Here is a 20,000-nt window from a genome sequence, read left to right as displayed (position 1 = left end):
TATAATGATCTATAATGATCTACAGTGATCTATAATGATCTATAATGATCTGCAGTGATCTATAATGATCTGCTGTGATCTATAATGATCTATAATGATCTGCAGTGATCTATAATGATCTGCAGTGATCTATAATGATCTATAATGATCTGCTGTGATCTATAATGATCTGCAGTGATATATAATGATCTATAATGATCTGTAATGATCTGCAGTGATCTATAATGATCTATAATGATCTATAATGATCTGCAGTGATCTATAATGATCTATAATGATCTATAATGATCTGCAGTGATCTATAATGATCTGCAGTGATCTGTAATGATCTATAATGATCTATAATGATCTGCAGTGATCTATAATGATCTATAATGATCTGCTGTGATCTATAATGATCTGCAGTGATCTATAATGATCTATAATGATCTGCAGTGATCTGTAATGATCTGCAGTGATCTGTAATGATCTATAATGATCTATAATGATCTGCAGTGATCTGTAATGATCTATAATGATCTATAATGATCTGCAGTGATCTATAATGATCTATAATGATCTGCAGTGATCTGTAATGATCTATAATGATCTATAATGATCTATAATGATCTGCAGTGATCTATAATGATCTATAATGATCTGCAGTGATCTATAATGATCTGCAGTGATCTGTAATGATCTATAATGATCTATAATGATCTATAATGATCTGCAGTGATCTATAATGATCTATAATGATCTGCAGTGATCTACCACTTAATCTTCAGTGTAGTCTGATGTCAGCAGCTTCAGTAACACTTCATATCACAACTTACAAAATATACATAGAAATATGTCTGTGTCTCTGTGTGTGTGTGTGTGTGTCTCTGTGTGTGTGTGTGTGTCTGTGTGTGTCTCTGTGTGTGTGTCTGTGTGTGTGTCTCTGTGTGTGTGTGTGTGTGTCTCTGTGTGTGTGTGTGTGTCTGTGTGTGTCTCTGTGTGTGTGTCTGTCTCTGTGTGTGTGTGTGTGTGTGTCTCTGTGTGTGTGTGTGTGTGTGTCTCTGTGTGTGTGTGTGTGTGTGTGTCTCTGTGTGTGTCTGTGTGTGTGTCTCTGTGTGTGTGTCTGTGTCTCTGTGTGTGTGTGTGTGTGTCTCTGTGTGTGTGTGTGTGTGTCTCTGTGTGTGTGTGTGTGTGTGTGTGTCTGTGTGTGTGTCTGTGTCTCTGTGTGTGTCTCTGTGTGTGTCTGTGTCTCTGTGTGTGTGTGTCTCTGTGTGTCTCTGTGTGTGTCTCTGTGTGTGTGTGTGTGTCTCTGTGTGTCTCTGTGTGTGTCTCTGTGTGTGTGTGTGTGTCTCTGTGTGTGTCTCTGTGTGTGTGTGTGTGTCTCTGTGTGTGTCTGTGTGTGTGTGTCTGTGTGTGTGTCTGTGTCTCTGTGTGTGTCTCTGTGTGTGTGTCTGTGTCTCTGTGTGTGTCTCTGTGTGTGTGTCTGTGTCTCTGTGTGTGTGTGTGTGTCTCTGTATGTGTCTCTGTGTGTGTGTCTGTGTCTCTGTGTGTGTCTCTGTGTGTGTGTCTGTGTGTGTCTCTGTGTGTGTGTGTGTCTCTGTGTCTCTGTGTGTGTCTCTGTGTGTGTGTGTGTGTCTCTGTGTGTGTCTCTGTGTGTGTCTGTGTGTGTCTCTGTGTGTGTGTCTGTGTCTCTGTGTGTGTGTGTGTCTCTGTGTGTGTGTCTCTGTGTGTGTCTCTGTGTGTGTCTCTGTGTGTGTGTGTGTGTCTCTGTGTGTGTCTCTGTGTGTGTCTGTGTGTGTCTCTGTGTGTGTGTCTGTGTCTCTGTGTGTGTGTGTGTCTCTGTGTGTGTGTCTCTGTGTGTGTCTCTGTGTGTGTGTCTGTGTCTCTGTGTGTGTGTCTGTCTGTGTGTGTCTCTGTGTGTGTCTCTGTGTGTGTGTGTGTGTCTCTGTGTGTGTGTGTGTGTCTCTGTGTGTGTCTGTGTCTCTGTGTGTGTGTGTGTCTCTGTGTGTGTCTCTGTGTGTGTGTGTGTGTCTCTGTGTGTGTGTCTGTGTCTCTGTGTGTGTGTCTGTGTCTCTGTGTGTGTCTCTGTGTGTGTGTGTCTGTCTGTCTCTGTGTGTGTGTGTGTGTGTGTCTGTCTGTCTGTCTCTGTGTGTCTGTCTGTCTGTCTCTGTGTGTGTGTGTGTGTGTGTGTCTGTCTGTCTGTCTCTGTGTGTGTGTGTGTGTGTGTGTGTGTGTGTGTGTGTGTCTTACGTAGCAGGGTAACACTCAGCGTAGGAGTTGGACATGCCGAAGAAATCTCCCAGCTGTTCCTTACTGCTGTCCCTCCTCTGACCTGCAGTACACACTGTTAAGGAGGAATACTACAGTAATACTACAGTAATACTACAGTAATACTACTGCTACTACCACCTCTAACGGTGTAATTACTGCTACTGTCACATCTCTGTCTCAGATGAAGCCCCGCCCCCCTGAGCTGTGTGGCCAATAGTAAAGCAGAAGGATATGTGTCTTGGCCCTGCCATTGGCTGCCGGCCGCTCCGGCAAACTTCTCATTAATCATCTTGATCTGTTCTCTAACAGAACCTGGACCTGGAGAGAGAGAGAGAGAGAGAGCGAGAGAGCGAGAGAGAGAGAGCGAGAGAGCGAGAGCGAGAGAGCGAGAGAGAGAGAGAGAGAGAGCGAGAGAGAGAGAGAGAGAGAGAGAGAGAGAGAGAGAGAGAGCGAGAGAGAGAGACACAGAGAGAGAGAGACAGAGTTATTCTGGGCTAGTGGGGGAGGAGTCTGTGTTGGTGGGGGAGGGGTCTGGGTTGGTGGGGGAGGGGTCTGGGTTGGTGGGGGAGGGGTCTGGGTTGGTGGGGGAGGGGTCTGGGCTGGTGGGGGAGGAGTCTGGGTTGGTGGGGGAGGAGTCTGGGCTGGTGGGGGAGGAGTCTGGACTGGTGGGGGAGGAGTCTAACTTATTACAAAATGAAATGAAAGTGAATGAAGTGAAAGCAGTGGAATGTGAATTTGACTCTTCTGCATGAACCAGAAACAGTTTCTGACAGCAAGGACCAACTGAACCGTTTTTTAAAAAGAAATAAAGGAACAAGAGAAAGTGATTTACCTGTCTCCATCTCCATGGCCTGCAGACAGACAGACAGACAGACAGACAGACAGTTAGTACAACAGAATAGACAGCAGGAAGACTAAGTTCCAGTCCACACTATGTAAATTTGAAAACGGCGTTTTCATGTCGAACGTTTTCCGTCCACACGAGTGTTTTCACTAGCGTCTCCTGTCCAGACTGAACCGACAAAACCGCATCACTTCCTCCCTGGTCCCGTTCAGGACTCTTGGGCAGCAGCTTTCCTCCGCCGCCATTTTTAAAAGCTTGTTGTTCACAGAGCGATCGTGAAGAACGACGTCCGTCAGCAAGTTAAAGCATCAGGCTGGTGTTTTTAATGCATTTCTTACCGTCAACAAATCCTATGAAAATAACAAAATCAGCGATGAATTTGTTTTGCTAACAAGTCTGGTCCATGTAGCGGTGCCCAGTGCAGCCTCATGTCCCAGCAGCCAGAGAACTGCATTGTATTAAAAACTATTAAAACCCGTCACAGAGCCATGCTGCTGCTCTGCAGCATATTTCATCATCACGATGCACCGGGCCGGACGACTTTTTCCTCAAACAACTTAATAAGCCGACCGTAAACACTTCGAGAATCTCAGGAAAGTAGTTCCGTAGCACAGAAAATAGTCCCCGGCGTAATGAAGAGTTTGTTCCCATTTGAATTTGATTTGGTAAAAACTACAACAGTCTGACTTTTCATGGTAACAGTTAGAGATTTTTAAAAGTGAAACTATGTCTCTGTGAGCTGTATTTAAAGGTTTTTATCTTACAATTGGAGCCACTGACTTCCAGTTTGAAGGCTGAAAATGGAACGTGGGAAGTGGGAAAGTAACGAGAGGAGAGCAAACACATTGGTGACTTTTCATAGGATTTGGTGACAATAAGAAATGTGTTTAAAAACACCAGCCGCATCCTTTAAGTTTCAGAAAAAATGCTCAAATGAAAGTGTCACAGTAGAGTTCTTCTTCTCTCCATCACAACCAGCTGATCCAGATCCCGCCTGATGGATCACATGACAGGGACCCGCCTGAGGTCACGTGACCTCAAACAAACGGACAAACCAGAGAAATAAAGACGGACGGACCTGCTGCTCGTCTCCTCGCGGCTTCTCGAAGTAGCTGTGCCTCCTCTTGTCCTCCTCCCTCTCCCTCTCTCTCTCCCTCTCCCTCTCTCGCTCCCTGTCTCTCTCTCTCTCCCTCTCCCGGTGTCTCTCCTTCTCTTTGGGGGGGGGTTTGGAGGAGGTGGAGGGGATGTAGTCTCCGATGTCGTCAAAGATGCTGAAAACACCGAAACACGGCTGGTCATTCACTCTACTGTGCAGATAGTGTTTTAGATACAGTTATATTCACAAAACTAATGTACATGTTTTTTTGTCATTTCATTTTTGGGGTTTCTTGTTTTTGTGCCTTTACTGTTACTTGGTTTGTGTTCTTTTGCATGTATATATATTGTGTGTATGTGTGTATGTATTCTGAAAAAAAAGGAAAACAACACTAAAAAGATGTAAACACACAGAAGTGAGCGTACAGATACAGTCAGTCGACAGTTACAGTGACATCACTGGTTTCATCCATCAGTTTCATAAAGGAACCTGAAGCCCAGAGGCTGCAGCAGCTTCTCACCTGCTGGATGTTCAGTGAGTTGTTTTAATCATCACATTCATCAGCAGTGAAAAACACTGTGGGAGCTCCAGGTCTCATAATTAATAATCACTATTGTGACTATTAATTACTAGTGACAATTGCACTATTGGAAGTGGTTCTATATATTTTCCTGTCGGTGTCGTCATCTATGATCACAGTATTGATCAGAATCATCAGTATTGATCAGAATCATCAGTATTGATCAGAATCATCAGAATCATCAGTATTGATCAGAATCATCAGTATTGATCAGAATCATCAGTATTGATCAGAATCATCAGAATCATCAGTTATTGATCAGAATCATCAGTATTGATCAGAATCACAGCTGTAATGCTGCAGCTGGTTGTTCTGCTGTTGGATTCTGTACTGACCTGAGATCAGCCTCAGGAGCCTTCTTCTCATCCAGTTTACCTACACACACACACACACACACACACACACACACACACACATATTAGGGTGTTCATGTCGTCTCCAGAGTAAATTGCCTCACTGATGTAATATTAATCCTCTATCAAAACCAATAAAGACAGTTTATTGTTATCAGCTGTTTCTGTCATGGACTGACTGCTTACTGCTGCACAGTACCAGCACTGATAGCACTATCACTGCTGTAGCGGTAGTAGCAGTACTGGTAATAGTAGTAGTAACAGTACCAGTAGTAGTACTAGATGTAATAGTAGTAGCAGTACTGGTGGCAGCAGTTGTTACCTTTGTCCTTCTTCTTGAGCTTCTTGTGTCTGGTTCCTTGTCTCAGATAAGACAGAATCTGAGTCAACTTGGAAATCACGATGTCATTAGTGGTCAGAGTAGTCTGGGCCTGTGGGGGGGGGGGGGGGGGAGAGAGAGAGAGAGAGAGAGAGAGAGATGATTTAGTGGTAAGGCATCGATCTGCCTGCCCGTCTCTCTCTCTGCCTGCCTGTCTCTCTCTCTGCCTGCCTGTCTCTCTCTCTGCCTGCCCGTCTCTCTCTCTGCCTGCCTGCCTGTCCTCTCTGCCTGCCCGTCTCTCTCTCTGCCTGCCTGTCTCTCTCTCTGCTGTCTCTCTCTCTGCCTGCCCGTCTCTCTCTCTGCCTGCCTGCCTGTCTCTCTGCCTGCCCGTCTCTCTCTCTGCCTGCCTGTCTCTCTGCCTGCCTGTCTCTCTCTCTGCCTGCCTGTCTCTCTCTCTGCCTGCCCGTCTCTCTCTCTGCCTGCCTGTCTCTCTCTCTGCCTGCCTGTCTCTCTGCCCTGCCCGTCTCTCTCTCTGCCTGCCCGTCTCTCTCTCTGCCTGCCTGCCTGTCTCTCTGCCTGCCCGTCTCTCTCTCTGCCTGCCCGTCTCTCTCTCTGCCTGCCCGTCTCTCTCTCTGCCTGCCTGCCGTCTCTCTCTCTGCTGCCCGTCTCTCTCTCTGCCTGCCCGTCTCTCTCTCTGCCTGCCCGTCTCTCTCTCTGCCTGCCTGCCTGTCTCTCTGCCTGCCCGTCTCTCTCTCTGCCCGTCTCACCTCCATGCTGGGGCAGTCGGCCTTGCTGCGGATCAGAGTGGTCGGGATGTCGGTGTCAGTGAACTCATCGTCCAGATCCACAACGTACGCCATCCTGCCTGGGAGGAACAGCTCATTCTCTCCGTCTGACCGGACCTGAACACAACACGATAAATACTCCTCCCTGAGAGAGGAGGAGAGGAGGAGAGGAGGAGAGGAGAGGAGAGAGGAGGAGAGGAGGAGGAGAGAGGAGAGGAGAGGAGAGGAGAGGAGAGAGGAGGAGGAGGAGAGGAGGAGAGGAGAGGAGAGGAGAGGAGAGGAGGAGAGGAGGAGAGGAGAGGAGGAGAGGAGAGGAGAGGGAGGGAGAGGGGAGAGGAGAGAGGAGGAGAGGAGGGGGAGGGGGAGAGGAGAGGGAGAGGAGAGGAGGAGGGGGAGAGGAGAGGAGAGAGGAGGAGAGGAGGAGAGGAGGGGGAGGGGGAGAGGAGAGGAGAGGAGAGGAGAGGAGAGGAGAGGAGAGGAGAGGGAGAGGAGAGGAGAGGAGGAGGAGAGGGGGAGGGGGAGGGGGAGGAGAGAGAGGAGAGAGGAGAGGAGAGGAGGAGAGGGGAGGAGGGGAGGGGAGAGGAGAGGAGGAGAGGAGGGGAGAGGAGAGGAGAGGAGGAGAGGGGAGGAGGGGAGGGGAGAGGAGAGGAGGAGAGGAGGGGGAGAGGAGAGGAGAGGAGAGGAGGAGGAGAGAGAGGAGAGAGGAGAGGAGAGGAGGAGAGGGGGAGGAGGGGAGGGAGAGGAGAGGAGGAGAGGAGAGGGAGAGGAGAGGAGAGGAGAGGAGGAGGAGAGAGAGGAGAGAGGAGAGGAGAGGAGGAGAGGGGAGAGGGGAGGGAGAGGAGAGGAGGAGAGGAGAGGGGAGAGAGGAGAGGAGAGGAGAGGAGGAGAGGAGAGGAGAGAGGAGAGGAGGAGGAGGAGGAGGAGGAGAGGAGAGGAGAGGGGAGAGGAGAGAGAGGAGAGGAGAGAGGAGAGGAGGAGAGGAGAGGAGGGGAGAGGGGAGAGGAGAGGAGAGGAGGAGGGGGAGAGGAGAGAGGAGGAGAGGAGGAGAGGAGAGGGGAGAGGAGAGGAGAGGAGGAGAGGAGGGGAGAGGAGAGGAGAGGAGAGGAGGAGAGGAGAGGAGAGAGGAGGAGAGGAGAGGAGAGGAGGAGGGGGAGAGAGGAGAGAGGAGAGAGGAGAGGAGAGGAGGAGAGGAGAGGAGGAGGGGGAGAGGAGAGAGGAGGAGAGGAGGAGAGGAGAGGGGAGAGGAGAGGAGAGAGAGGAGAGGAGGAGAGGAGAGGGGAGAGGAGAGGAGAGGAGAGGAGAGGGGAGAGGAGAGAGGAGAGGAGAGGAGGAGAGGAGGAGGAGAGGAGAGGAGAGGAGAGAGGAGAGGGGAGGAGAGGGGAGAGGAGAGAGGAGAGAGGAGAGGAGAGGAGGAGAGGAGAGGAGAGAGGAGAGAGGAGAGGGGAGAGGAGAGAGGAGACGAGAGAGGAGAGGAGAGGAGAGGAGAAGAGAGGAGAGGGGAGAGGAGAGAGGAGAGAGGAGAGGAGAGAGGAGAGGAGAGGAGGAGGAGAGGAGGAGGAGGAGGAGGAGAGGAGAGGAGGAGGAGAGGAGAGGAGAGGGAGAGGAGAGAGGAGAGGAGAGAGGAGAGGAGGAGGAGAGGAGAGGAGAGGAGAAGAGAGGAGAGGGGAGGAGAGGAGAGAGGAGAGAGAGAGAGAGGAGAGGAGGAGGAGGAGGAGGAGGAGAGGAGAGGAGAGGAGAGGAGGAGGAGAGGAGAGGGGAGAGGGGAGAGGAGAGAGGAGGAGAGGAGAGGAGGAGGAGGAGAGGAGGAGGAGGAGGAGGAGAAGAGGGGAGGGGAGGAGAGGAGGAGAAGAGAGGAGCCTTCATCACTTCATCACTTCTGTATCTAGAGTTACTGCAGAGTCTCAGCTGATGAAACATTCAGTAGAAAACAGACTGTGGAATAAACCTTTAAACGTACAGACAGTATGACTTGAACTAGTATTAACTAACAATAACTAGTACTAACTATTACTAACCAGTAGTAACTACTAGTAACTGATACAAACTAGTACTGACTAGTATTGACTAGTACTAACTGGCAGTAACTAGTACTGACTAGTACTAACTAGTATTGACTAGTACTAACTGGCAGTAACTAGTACTGACTAGTACTAACTAGTATTGACTAGTACTAACTGGCAGTAACTAGTACTGGATGACAGACTCACCGAGTCGAGTCTTAAACTCAATCTTCTCCTCCGGCTCCACGTCTTTCCTGACAGACAGACAGGTGAGACAGACAGACAGACAGGTGAGACAGACAGACAGACAGACAGACAGGTGAGACAGACAGACAGGTGAGACAGACAGGTGAGACAGACAGACAGACAGGTGAGACAGACAGGTGAGACAGACAGACAGACAGGTGAGACAGACAGACAGGTGAGACAGACAGACAGGCAGACAGACAGACAGGTGAGACAGACAGACAGGTGAGACAGACAGGTGAGACAGACAGACAGGTCAGATTTAAACATCTTCACTTCTTCTTCTCTCCTGCTTTAACAAACTGAACTGAGTTACTGAACAGCTGTAGTTTCAGATCCGTACTTCACTTCTTTCTGCACTTTCTCCATCATGTCTTCCTCTTCTTTCTCCTTACTGGTGATTTCTGCTCTCACCTGGAACACACACACACACACACACACACACACACACACACACACACACACACAATCAACCGTTGTTAACAATAACATCCAGTATGTAAAAGAGGTACAATTAGATAATTAGATTAAATACGATCTAATGTCTTCTATTAATTCAATTTTCATTTCAAAATATCTTTATTGGCATGAAATACCGGAGTACATGTTGCCAAACATATACATTGCAGAAAACAAACAAAAAAATATATATACTGTATATATCTATTAAACAAAGAAATATGATGAAATAAAATAAAAACAAAATGACAAATAAAGTCTGCTGTGTTCAGATGAAACCAGAACTGTGTGGTTTGATTTCTATTTCTATATACAGAGGAAAGACTAGCAGTAGTTCTCTCTCTGTCTGTCTGTCTCTCTCTCCTCTCCTCTCTCTTCCTCTGTCTGTCTCTCTGTTTGTGTCTCTCTCTTCCTCTGTCTGTCTCTCTGTTTGTGTCTCTCTCTCTTCCTCTGTCTCTCTGTCTCTCTCTCTCTGTTCCTCTGTCTCTCTCTCTGTTTGTGTCTCTCTCTCGGTCTGTCTCTCTCTCTCTGACTGTCTGTCTCTCTCTTCCTCTCTCTTCCTCTGTCTGTCTCTCTGTTTATGTCTCTCTCTCTCTCTGTCTGTCTGTCTCTCTCTCGGTCTCTCTCTCTCTCTCTGTCTGTCTGTCTCTTCCCCTGTCTCTCTCTCTCTCTTCCCCTGTCTCTCTCTTCCTCTCTCTCTCTGTCTCTCTGTCTGCCCCCCCCCCCCCTCACCTTCTGCAGCAGGGCGAAGTCCAGCCCCTTCACCAGGTGAGTGTGCTCCATGTCTCCTCCCAGGAACTTAGACTCCTGGATCAGCTGCCGACGCTTCTCTGCTGCCGACTTGTCGCTGCACACAGGACAAGACTGTTGGTACTAGTACAAGTACACAGAACAAGTAGTACTACTCATGCCTCAGCAGTAGGCCCCACAGCTCTGTAGTTGGCTGTAGTATTAGCAGTATTAGCAGCAGTATTAGCAGTAGTAGCAGTAGTATCAGCAGTAGTACTCACGCCTCAGCAGTAGGCCCCACAGCTCTGTAGTTGGCGGTGGTGCTGATCAGCTCGGTCTCTTCGTAGTCCTTGTTGACTCCGTCTCGTCTCTCTCTCGCTCGGTCTCTGTACTTCTCTGCCAGCTCCCTCTCCCGCTCCATCTCCTGCTGACGCAGCTTGGCGTAGTAGCTGGAGCGATCAATTAGATCAGATCATATTAACAGATCAGGTCATATGATCAATAAGATCAGATCATATTAACAGATCAATAGTAATTATATTATTATTAGCAATTATATTTCCCGACAGCAGGCCAACAGGATGATGAAATAACTGACAGCTGCAGTCCCAGGCTTCAGCCTCTGGGTGGAGCTGTTCACAAACCGTTCAAACTGTTCACAAACTGTTCAAACTGTTCAAACTGTTCACAAACTGTTCACAAACTGTTCAAACTGTTCAAACTGTTCACAAACTGTTCACAAACTGTTCAAACTGTTCACAAACTGTTCACAAACTGTTCACACTGTTCAAACTGTTCACAAACTGTTCAAACTGTTCACAAACTGTTCACAAACTGTTCACACTGTTCAAACTGTTCACAAACTGTTCAAACTGTTCACAAACTGTTCACAAACTGTTCAAACTGTTCACAAACTGTTCACAAACTGTTCACACTGTTCAAACTGTTCACAAACTGTTCAAACTGTTCACAAACTGTTCACAAACTGTTCAAACTGTTCACAAACTGTTCACAAACTGTTCACAAACTGTTCACACTGTTCAAACTGTTCACAAACTGTTCAAACTGTTCACAAACTGTTCACAAACTGTTCACACTGTTCAAACTGTTCACAAACTGTTCAAACTGTTCACAAACTGTTCACAAACTGTTCACACTGTTCAAACTGTTCACAAACTGTTCAAACTGTTCACAAACTGTTCAAACTGTTCACAAACTGTTCACACTGTTCAAACTGTTCAAACTGTTCACAAACTGTTCACAAACTGTTCAAACTGTTCACAAACTGTTCACACTGTTCACAAACTGTTCACACTGTTCAAACTGTTCACACTGTTCACACTGTTCACAAACTGTTCAAACTGTTCAAACTGTTCAAACTGTTCACAAACTGTTCAAACTGTTCACAAACTGTTCAAACTGTTCAAACTGTTCAAACTGTTCACAAACTGTTCACACTGTTCAAACTGTTCACAAACTGTTCAAACTGTTCAAACTGTTCAAACTGTTCAAACTGTTCACAAACTGTTCAAACTGTTCAAACTGTTCACAAACTGTTCACACTGTTCAAACTGTTCACAAACTGTTCAAACTGTTCAAACTGTTCAAACTGTTCACAAACTGTTCACACTGTTCAAACTGTTCACAAACTGTTCAAACTGTTCAAACTGTTCAAACTGTTCAAACTGTTCACAAACTGTTCAAACTGTTCAAACTGTTCAAACTGTTCAAACTGTTCAAACTGTTCACAAACTGTTCAAACTGTTCAAACTGTTCAAACTGTTCACAAACTGTTCAAACTGTTCAAACTGTTCACAAACTGTTCAAACTGTTCAAACTGTTCACAAACTGTTCAAACTGTTCAAACTGTTCAAACTGTTCACAAACTGTTCAAACTGTTCACAAACTGTTCAAACTGTTCAAACTGTTCACAAACTGTTCAAACTGTTCACAAACTGTTCACAAACTGTTCAAACTGTTCAAACTGTTCAAACTGTTCACAAACTGTTCAAACTGTTCACAAACTGTTCACAAACTGTTCAAACTGTTCAAACTGTTCTCAAACTGTTCACAAACTGTTCAAACTGTTCACAAACTGTTTCTTGTTTTCTGACCTTATGTCGGTGAATAAATATTTTGGACTTCTCACTAGCTGACATTAACAAAACACACGTTACAATAAGCTGTGTACCGTATAACTTGCAGCTAGAGATAAAAAACCTTTCTGAACAACAGACCTTAATGTTAATGTTAGCGTTAACGAGCTCAAATTAGAGTAACAAAACGTGCACTTATAATTAGTTATGAATTGGCAGTTACAAGAAAACATCTTTAGAATAGCTTGACATCTTTTTGGTACTAAAAAAAGTTTATTTACTTGCGTTAGTAAATGAGGTTTGGTGAAGAAGAGGATGCCGTCATTATAAAACCACAGAAGGGTTACAACTTCGTTGCTTGGTAACGGCCAGGTGACGACAGACTCGCACTGCATTTTGGTATACTTTCATGGTTTTAGTGACCAGGCTTGTTCACTAGATATTACAGTGCATTGTGGGAAATATGTAGTGCCCTCAAAATCATTCCACAATATCATTTTACGATTTGGACACTAACAAAAAATGTCTGACGTACGTATTAGTGCCCGAAAACGCAGACAGTGATCCATTCCGGCCACAGCCTCGGATTATGATAATGTCTCTATTATACCGTAACACACAGAATCAGAACTGTAACAACAACAATAACAACAGCAGTGTGATGTCATGTCCGCCTCCACGCTCACCTCTTCTTCTTCCTCCTCCTCGCTGCAGGATCCTCATCCTCGTTATAGTCCCTCGGCATCCTGGGGGAAAAAAAGGTCCAATCACTACAGTCACCATCATCATCGTCTTCATAATCATCATCATCACTGTTTAGATTGATTCATTTTCTCCAGAAAAGAGCAGATTTTATTTCACCAGGACTGATAGGAGATGTTAGTGTTTGTCATTAGAACCAATGGGGAGCGCTAGCTGTTAGCATCATCATCATCATCATCATCACTCACTCATGATGTCTGGACTTGGAGGGCGGCGCAGACGAGGGGGCGGAGCGCGGCGTCATCAGCAGCTTCCTGAAGTCATCATTGGTCAGCTTGGACCTGAGGAGACACGGGATTGGCTGAACAACTTGTCAATCACCGTAACATAAAATCAGCCTCTCCCTCTCTCTCTCTCTCACACACACACACACACACACACACACACACACACACACACACACACACACCCCTACTCACTGCAGAGCGGCCCGGTGGTCGTCCAGCTCGTGGCCATCAGGAGCCAGAGGGTTCGAGTAGCTTTCAGCTGGAGACAAGACAGCAAGTTAGTACGCTGCAGACAGTAACCTCAGTCAGTGACCTCTGACCCCTCTGACCTCTGACCTCTCCTTTGGTGTTGCACATCCTTGAGAATGAACAGGAATCAATCCTTGAACAATTTCAATTCACATTTTCAAAGGCTGAAGTTTGAGTGTGAGGAGGTCCCGACCGATCTGGCATTAAGGAACTTTTTAATAAAATATGAATACTTATTTCATGGTTGTTCTTCTATTGAATGTTATTGGGACATTTTGGTTTGTGGATTCTTCATAAATGTTCATCTTTCAAGTTATGGCCTACTTTATGCCCAGACATTATTCTTATATGCTGTGTAAGACTGAACACAGCAGAGGCTTTATATGGTTTTACTGCATAAAACACATTCAAGTCCATCAACAGCAGTCTAGCACCTCGTGTGTCATGTGACTGACACATACATGTGGGTCACAACATGCTTCAACAGCCAGGCAGAAAATACATGAAGAAAACTTCATCTTGCAGTGCTGTAAACTGTTCAGTCAGACAGAGGAAGGTCTGGGATTGTAGATTGGGTTTCGTAGACTGGTCTGTTCTGTTCTGGTCTGGTCTGTTCTGTTCTGGTCTGTCAGTGTCAAGGCAGAATTAAATCTGTTGATTTGCCTCCTGACAGACAGGTGAGTCAGTGTGTTGTCATGGAGGTTAAAACAGCCAAACACACACAGGGTCACTGTGGGAACATCAGACTCTAGGAACCATATTATGCAAATTAATTATGTACTTTTCATGTCTTGCAGTGAAACATCAGAGTTTCATTAAATGTATGCATGTGACAGACAGACATCAACCGACTCCTCATCTGTTTAGCTACATTCACAATGATTAACCAAAACATCCATTAAAATGACCGAAGGGAACTGGAAATAAACGGCGTAGAAGAAGTTGGACAGCGCCATTAAACGACAGAAGAAGAGTCTGTAGAGTAAACTGTTTGTTTTTGTCTTCGCCTTCTCTCCATGCAAGACGAGGTAAAGTGTCGGGGCTAAACCTGACGACGAGCTAGGCTAGGCTAGGCTAGGCTAGGCTAGGCTAACAGAGCTTGGCTGTGAAGAGGCAGATTTAACGAGTTAATTAGAGTAAAAACACAACATAACGCTTCTTCTCTGAATCAACACCTTCAGTCCGTTCTGGAATCAGACCGAGCATTGTTGAATTGAAGACCGACTTCAGCTAAAGCTAGCTAGCTCTAACGAAGGATGCTAACTGCTAGCCAGCTAGCTGGGATACCGCCGGTAACGTTATGTGGCTAGCCGGCTAGCGAACTGCGCTGCTGTCGATGCTCAGACTTACTTTCGGGCATTTCGGCGAAGAGTTCGGTCTCTCCGTTCCGTAGAAAAACGTGTTTATTGTCGTCGATGGTAGAAAATTACAGACAGCGTTTTGTTTTTTTTATCTGCAGCGCGAGCTTCCCCAGCGGAACCCCGTCTGTTGTGATGCCGCGTCGTTTCCGGAAGACCGACCCCCCCCCCCCCCACACACACACACACACACACAAACAAACACACACACACACACACACACACACACACGCACGCACGCACACACACAAAATACTCGACACTGGTTTTCCACTCGCTGTCCTTCCGTCTTTATTCTACATGTGTATCATGTAACATGTAACATGTATGATGCTCTCTTCTCCAGCTAAACATTTGTCTGCAGAAAGCTTATTAAACCATTATGACGTCACTCTCCAGTCAGCCCAAAGAAAAACAAAGGGACACCATTCCAGAATTCTCATCAGCCTCCATTGTGACGTCATTCTCCACTCCGACCAATATAAGCACACCATTCGAATTAGGGGGCTTGTGACATCATCACTCCATTATGACATCACAGTCCCAGGCAATAAAAGCAGGCGTCTGGGCAGCTGCTGTGGTTCTGTTGAATACTGCAGACTCAGAACATGAACAGGAAGCCGATCAGAAGCTCGCCATGAAGGAAAACAGATCTACAGATAAAAAGGGACTGAAGCAGCGTTTGCTGCAATTTTTCTGTCCTGCCAAGTGCTGTAGTGCTGGTAAGAGTGGTACCAGCCCCCCCAGGGGCTCCCTGACCTCCAGCAACTACCCTGAGACCATCACCTCCTCCTCAGGACCCGGCTCCTTCTTCAGAAGTGAGTCTGACTCAGCCGGGGGGAGCTCCTCCAGCCCCGTCCCGGCAGACAGCCCGTCTTCTGCCGGCGGCTCGACCAGCCTGGCCTCCATAGCCAGCACCGTCCCATCCAGCGCTGGCTCCCCCTCCCAAAATGACTCCTCCTCCTGGTCGACTCTGATAGAGGACATCGGAGAGAGTGAGGACGGCAGTAAGGACCGGATTCCTCCCGGTCCAAAGCTGTTTATGCCCCGACAAAAGCGGTTCAACAAAATCTGCAAAGCACCAAAGCAGAAGGCCTCAAAGGAACAGACCCTGGTGTCCATAATGAAGGACAGCAAAGACGGACGAGGGAGACGGAGACCCGGCCGTTCAAGGACTTTGGCCACAGCTGTGTGTCTGCCCGGCTCTCCGCTGAGCCTCGTCACCCAGGATCGTCCGACTCCCGTCGTCAGGGTCTCGTTCATTGATATGAAGGACGGTTCCTCTCCATCGAGGTTCTTCGAATCCGCGGACCCGGTCACGTACACCGCAGTGGAGGACATCGGGGAGAAGCCCGCCTCCAAGGAGGACGGCGTCCAGACGGAGAGGCCGCAGACGGCGCTGTCCGATGAAGCCGTCCGCTCGGTCTCTCGGGAGATCACAGACAGAGTCCGCACTCTGATAGAGAACCAGAGCTGCCTGAGCAACAGGATCCTGCCGGCTGACACAAGCCAGTCAGACTCTGTTTTACTGAAGACGGCAAGAGAAACCGCCCCCGGGACGGCGATGCCTCTTCCCGCCAGCGTCTACCTGTTGGCAGAGGAAACTGTGAAGAGGAAGCTAGAGAAGTGTCTCACCCCAGTCCTGGGTCCAGATGAGCCCAGAGGCTCCCCAGTACTGGCTGAGGACCAGAGAGAGGCCGCTCTGCCAGAGGCCACGCCTTCCTCCTCCAAACCACCAACTAAGCCTCACAAGTGCAAACGGCGTTCTCAGAGACTCAAACGATTCTTTATGAGTCTGTTCCGCTACGGCAAGAACGTAGAAGACAAGAGTGAGGACAAGAGTGAAGACAAGAGTGAGGTCAAGAGTGAAGACAAGAGTGAGGTCAAGAGTGAAGACAAGAGTGAGAACAAGAGTGAAGACAAGAGTGAGGTCAAGAGTGAAGACAAGAGTGAAGACAAGAGTGAGGTCAAGAGTGAAGACAAGAGTGAAGACAAGAGTGAGGTCAAGAGTGAAGACAAGAGTGAAGACAAGAGTGAAGACAAGAGTGAGGACAAGAGTGAAAACAAGAGTGAGGTCAAGAGTGAAGACAAGAGTGAGGTCAAGAGTGAAGACAAGAGTGAGGTCAAGAGTGAAGACAAGAGTGAGAACAAGAGTGAAGACAAGAGTGAGGTCAAGAGTGAAGACAAGAGTGAAGACAAGAGTGAGGTCAAGAGTGAAGACAAGAGTGAAGACAAGAGTGAGGTCAAGAGTGAAGACAAGAGTGAAGACAAGAGTGAGGTCAAGAGTGAAGACAAGAGTGAAGACAAGAGTGAGGTCAAGAGTGAAGACAAGAGTGAAGACAAGAGTGAGGTCAAGAGTGAAGACAAGAGTGAAGACAAGAGTGAGGACAAGAGTGAAAACAAGAGTGAGGACAAGAGTGAGGTCGATGCGGTCTCTCCGTCCTCCACCACTCGACCTTGTGGAAAGAAGAAGTCTGTCTTCTCTCGCACAAAGACCTTCCTGAGAAAGACCTTCCTGAGAAACAGTTGCCCTAAGAGCGATTAAGCCCCGCCTCCGGTGACCTCACTAAAGACCTCCTGTCTGAACTGGTAATTACTAATTGTTGCCTGGTTCTGCTAATCACTGCAAATGATGGAACTGCTGCAAAACAACAAAGTACTGCATGACAACAGTGCAAAGTACTGCAAGTTGCCCCTTCTGCTCCTCTGGGAGTTTTGCCTCCTGGTGAAGACGCACCAGAACATGGTGAAGTACCATGAGCAGTGACATCACAGGTTAGAATTCATGAGGTCACCGCTGTCATCATAGAAATGAATACAATTATTTAATGGGCCTTTGGTTTCTATTTAGTTATTTATATTGTCTATTGAAGCAGTTTGTTCTTTAAAGCTGCACTGGACAGTTTTACCTTCTCTCACTTTATATCATTAAGTTTGTTGTAATAATTTCCCACTAAAATATATTACACAATATAGTAATATATTACTCAACAAGTTTGAAAATGGGTAAATAATGCACCTTTGAGTGACTTGACTAAAGATGCAGGAGAACAGGATGATTGACAGGAGACAGTTTCTCAGACTGAACTTAATATTTCTTACAAAATGTAAACAGCTTTCAGGAAACATTTCTTGTGAAATAGTTTCACAAACAAACAAACAAACACAAACAAACAGACGTGGTTTAATATTCAGGTTTATTATCAACAGATTTACAACAGACAAGAAGTGTCCGGGTCTGGACTGCACCACTGTCTCCAGGGGGGTGGGGTTAAGGTCTGGACTGCACCACTGTCTCCAGGGGGGTGGGGTTAAGGTCTGGACTGCACCACTGTCTCCAGGGGGGTGGGGTTAAGGTCTGGACTGCACCACTGTCTCCAGGGGGGTGGGGTTAAGGTCTGGACTGCACCACCGTCTCCAGAGCTTTGGCCACCTGATCTGCTGTCATGTTGTCCAGGCCGACGCTCCGCTCCTTCCCAAACTCTGCAGACAGACAGAGAGAGAGAGACAGACAGACAGAGAGAGAGAGAGACAGACAGACAGAGAGAGAGACAGACAGACAGAGAGACAGACAGAGAGAGAGAGAGAGACAGACAGAGAGAGAGAGACAGACAGACAGAGAGAGAGACAGACAGACAGAGAGACAGACAGAGAGAGAGAGAGAGAGAGACAGACAGAGAGAGAGACAGACAGACAGACAGAAGAAGTGAAATTAGCTGCTGAGACCAAAACCTCTTGATTTATATTTATCAGAAGTTGGTTTGTGGTCTTCATGGCGGTCTGGAGTCTTTCTGGCTGTTAGAGGACTCGCCGCCTGCTTCCTGCTTCCTGCTTCCTGATTGGCTTCACAATTCGCCGGTGGTTTTGGCCGCTTGGTTCAGAACCGCAGACCTGGTGCTGCAGGTCTGTGGTTCACTCTGCCATCTGCTGGCTGTTCAGAAGCCCTACAGCAGCGATTCTCTACTGTTTTCATATCCAGGACCCTGATCCAGTCCACATCAGAGCCACAGAGCCCATTTGATGAGATTTTGTCTCTCGGAGCCAAATGTGAGAATATTTTTATTGTCAGATGATTCAGTCCAGAACTCCCTGACTGTGTTGCAGGTAGAGAGAGAACAGAGAAACTGATCAGAACATCAGTCTGCTGCATTCTCTGTGTTCACTTCTTGTAAATGATGCTGAAGTGGGTCCCCGGACCCCACGTTGAGAACCACTGCCCTACACACTACATTACTAGTATTTATATAGTAGATACTAGTATATATATGTTAGAGTTATTACTGCTGGAGAGAGCAATAGCAGCTTGACAGAAAGAACGACAACAAGGTAAAGCTCCATGTGGAACTTCAGAAAATGAAAAAGAACAAATTATTATTTAACTGTTGTTATTTAAACAAATTTGGATTTGAATGAAGTTTAGTTCTATTAAAAAAGTCACTGCAGATCACTGGGGATCACTTCTAATGCAGAAAACCCAATAATCAGATTTTAAAACTTAATCCACAACATTATGTCAGCCCTTTATGTCTAAAGACCGTCTGTGAGCTGACAGCTGAACCAATCAGAGAGCTGACAGCTGAACCAATCAGAGAGCCGGCGCTGAACAACGAGCACAAACTCACCGCTAAATGTAAATATTTTTCATATAAACCGCAGCATGTGCAGGAACCGGGACAGAAACGCTGCTGCAGCCTCACTGACTGCTCATCCTGCTGGACTTCAAAATAAGAGCCTCAAGAGAATAAAATCTGACCAGAAAACGACCAAAATGGATTTAAAATGCATTTTGAAGTCGGTGTGTTCTGTCTACAGATTTGTTCTGTAGCATTCATTTATTTTTCTGATCCTACCACCAAAAATGTCAAATGGCTCAATCGTATAAAAAAACCACGACTGAAAACATTTATCCTTGTAGTCTAAAAATACATCTGGCTTTAACAACTGTGTGGAGAAAAATGACCTTTTACTGCAGTTTTGTTCTCTTCACTTTGGAACAGATTGGACCGACAAAACCAAACATGTTGTTGAAACTCACCGGTCCTGAAACATTCGGTCTGGAAAACTTTAAAGGAATAGTTCACCCAAAAATGAAAATTCAGTCATTATCTACTCACCCCCATGCCGATGGAAAGTCGGGTGTTTCTTAGTCCACAAAACAGTCCTGGAGCTCCACAGCAAAACAGCGTTGCAGCATTCTCCTAAACAACCGAAGTTCCTGGGGACTTGTCTTAAAACGTAAAAAAACAACTGAAAATAACCCATAAAATGGCTCCATGCAGCTCGTCCGGCGTAATCCAAGTCTCCGGAAGCCCCGAGATCCCAAGTTGACTTGAAAAGACGTCATTTACACCCTTTTTTTAGCCGAAATCTTCACTGTAGCCGCTGAGCTCAAAGCCGTGTTCACGTCAGCGCGCACCTCGTCTGAAGTGTGTGCACGAGCTCGAAGGCGCGTACATGCGCCGCTAGACGCATGTACACACACACACACACACAACAGAGAGTGTTGCAGCAGCAAGTGCCTCTGTCGGATCTAACGATACATTTTCGGTCTTTGATCTGTTACCTAACCGTTGTAGCTTCTTTCAGTTCTCTGTGTGCATGCGTCTAGCGGCGCATGTACGCGCCTTCGAGCTCGTGCACACACTTC

At 46.9% G+C, this 20,000-nt stretch overlaps 2 protein-coding genes across 2 annotated transcripts in view; both read right to left on the bottom strand.

The window, feature by feature from the left end:
• The window catches only part of ik (IK cytokine), a 19,632-nt gene extending 5,149 nt beyond the window's left edge, over positions 1–14,483 (bottom strand). Inside the window, 16 exon segments of the mRNA XM_078286778.1 lie at positions 2,230–2,318; positions 2,486–2,568; positions 3,083–3,101; positions 4,173–4,365; positions 5,106–5,145; positions 5,446–5,554; positions 6,210–6,328; positions 6,331–6,372; positions 8,435–8,481; positions 8,817–8,887; positions 9,665–9,779; positions 9,943–10,110; positions 12,444–12,503; positions 12,708–12,800; positions 12,939–13,005; positions 14,346–14,483. Of these exon segments, the coding sequence (XP_078142904.1) occupies positions 2,230–2,318; positions 2,486–2,568; positions 3,083–3,101; positions 4,173–4,365; positions 5,106–5,145; positions 5,446–5,554; positions 6,210–6,328; positions 6,331–6,372; positions 8,435–8,481; positions 8,817–8,887; positions 9,665–9,779; positions 9,943–10,110; positions 12,444–12,503; positions 12,708–12,800; positions 12,939–13,005; positions 14,346–14,355 (1,325 nt within the window). The 5' untranslated portion in view covers positions 14,356–14,483.
• A 3,050-nt stretch (positions 14,484–17,533) lies between these two features.
• Positions 17,534–20,000, bottom strand: part of ndufa2 (NADH:ubiquinone oxidoreductase subunit A2) — a 3,821-nt gene continuing 1,354 nt past the window's right edge. Inside the window, exon 3 of the mRNA XM_071915642.2 lies at positions 17,534–17,836. Coding sequence (XP_071771743.1) covers positions 17,745–17,836 — 92 coding nt within the window. The 3' untranslated portion in view covers positions 17,534–17,744. The remainder of the gene's footprint in view (positions 17,837–20,000) is intronic.

Source organism: Centroberyx gerrardi, chromosome 11 (genome assembly GCF_048128805.1).
Source record: "Centroberyx gerrardi isolate f3 chromosome 11, fCenGer3.hap1.cur.20231027, whole genome shotgun sequence".
In the NCBI taxonomy this organism is placed as follows: Eukaryota; Metazoa; Chordata; class Actinopteri; order Beryciformes; family Berycidae; genus Centroberyx; species Centroberyx gerrardi.
Note: the sequence above shows the minus strand (reverse complement) of the source record. Positions and strands in the feature narration are given on the sequence as shown.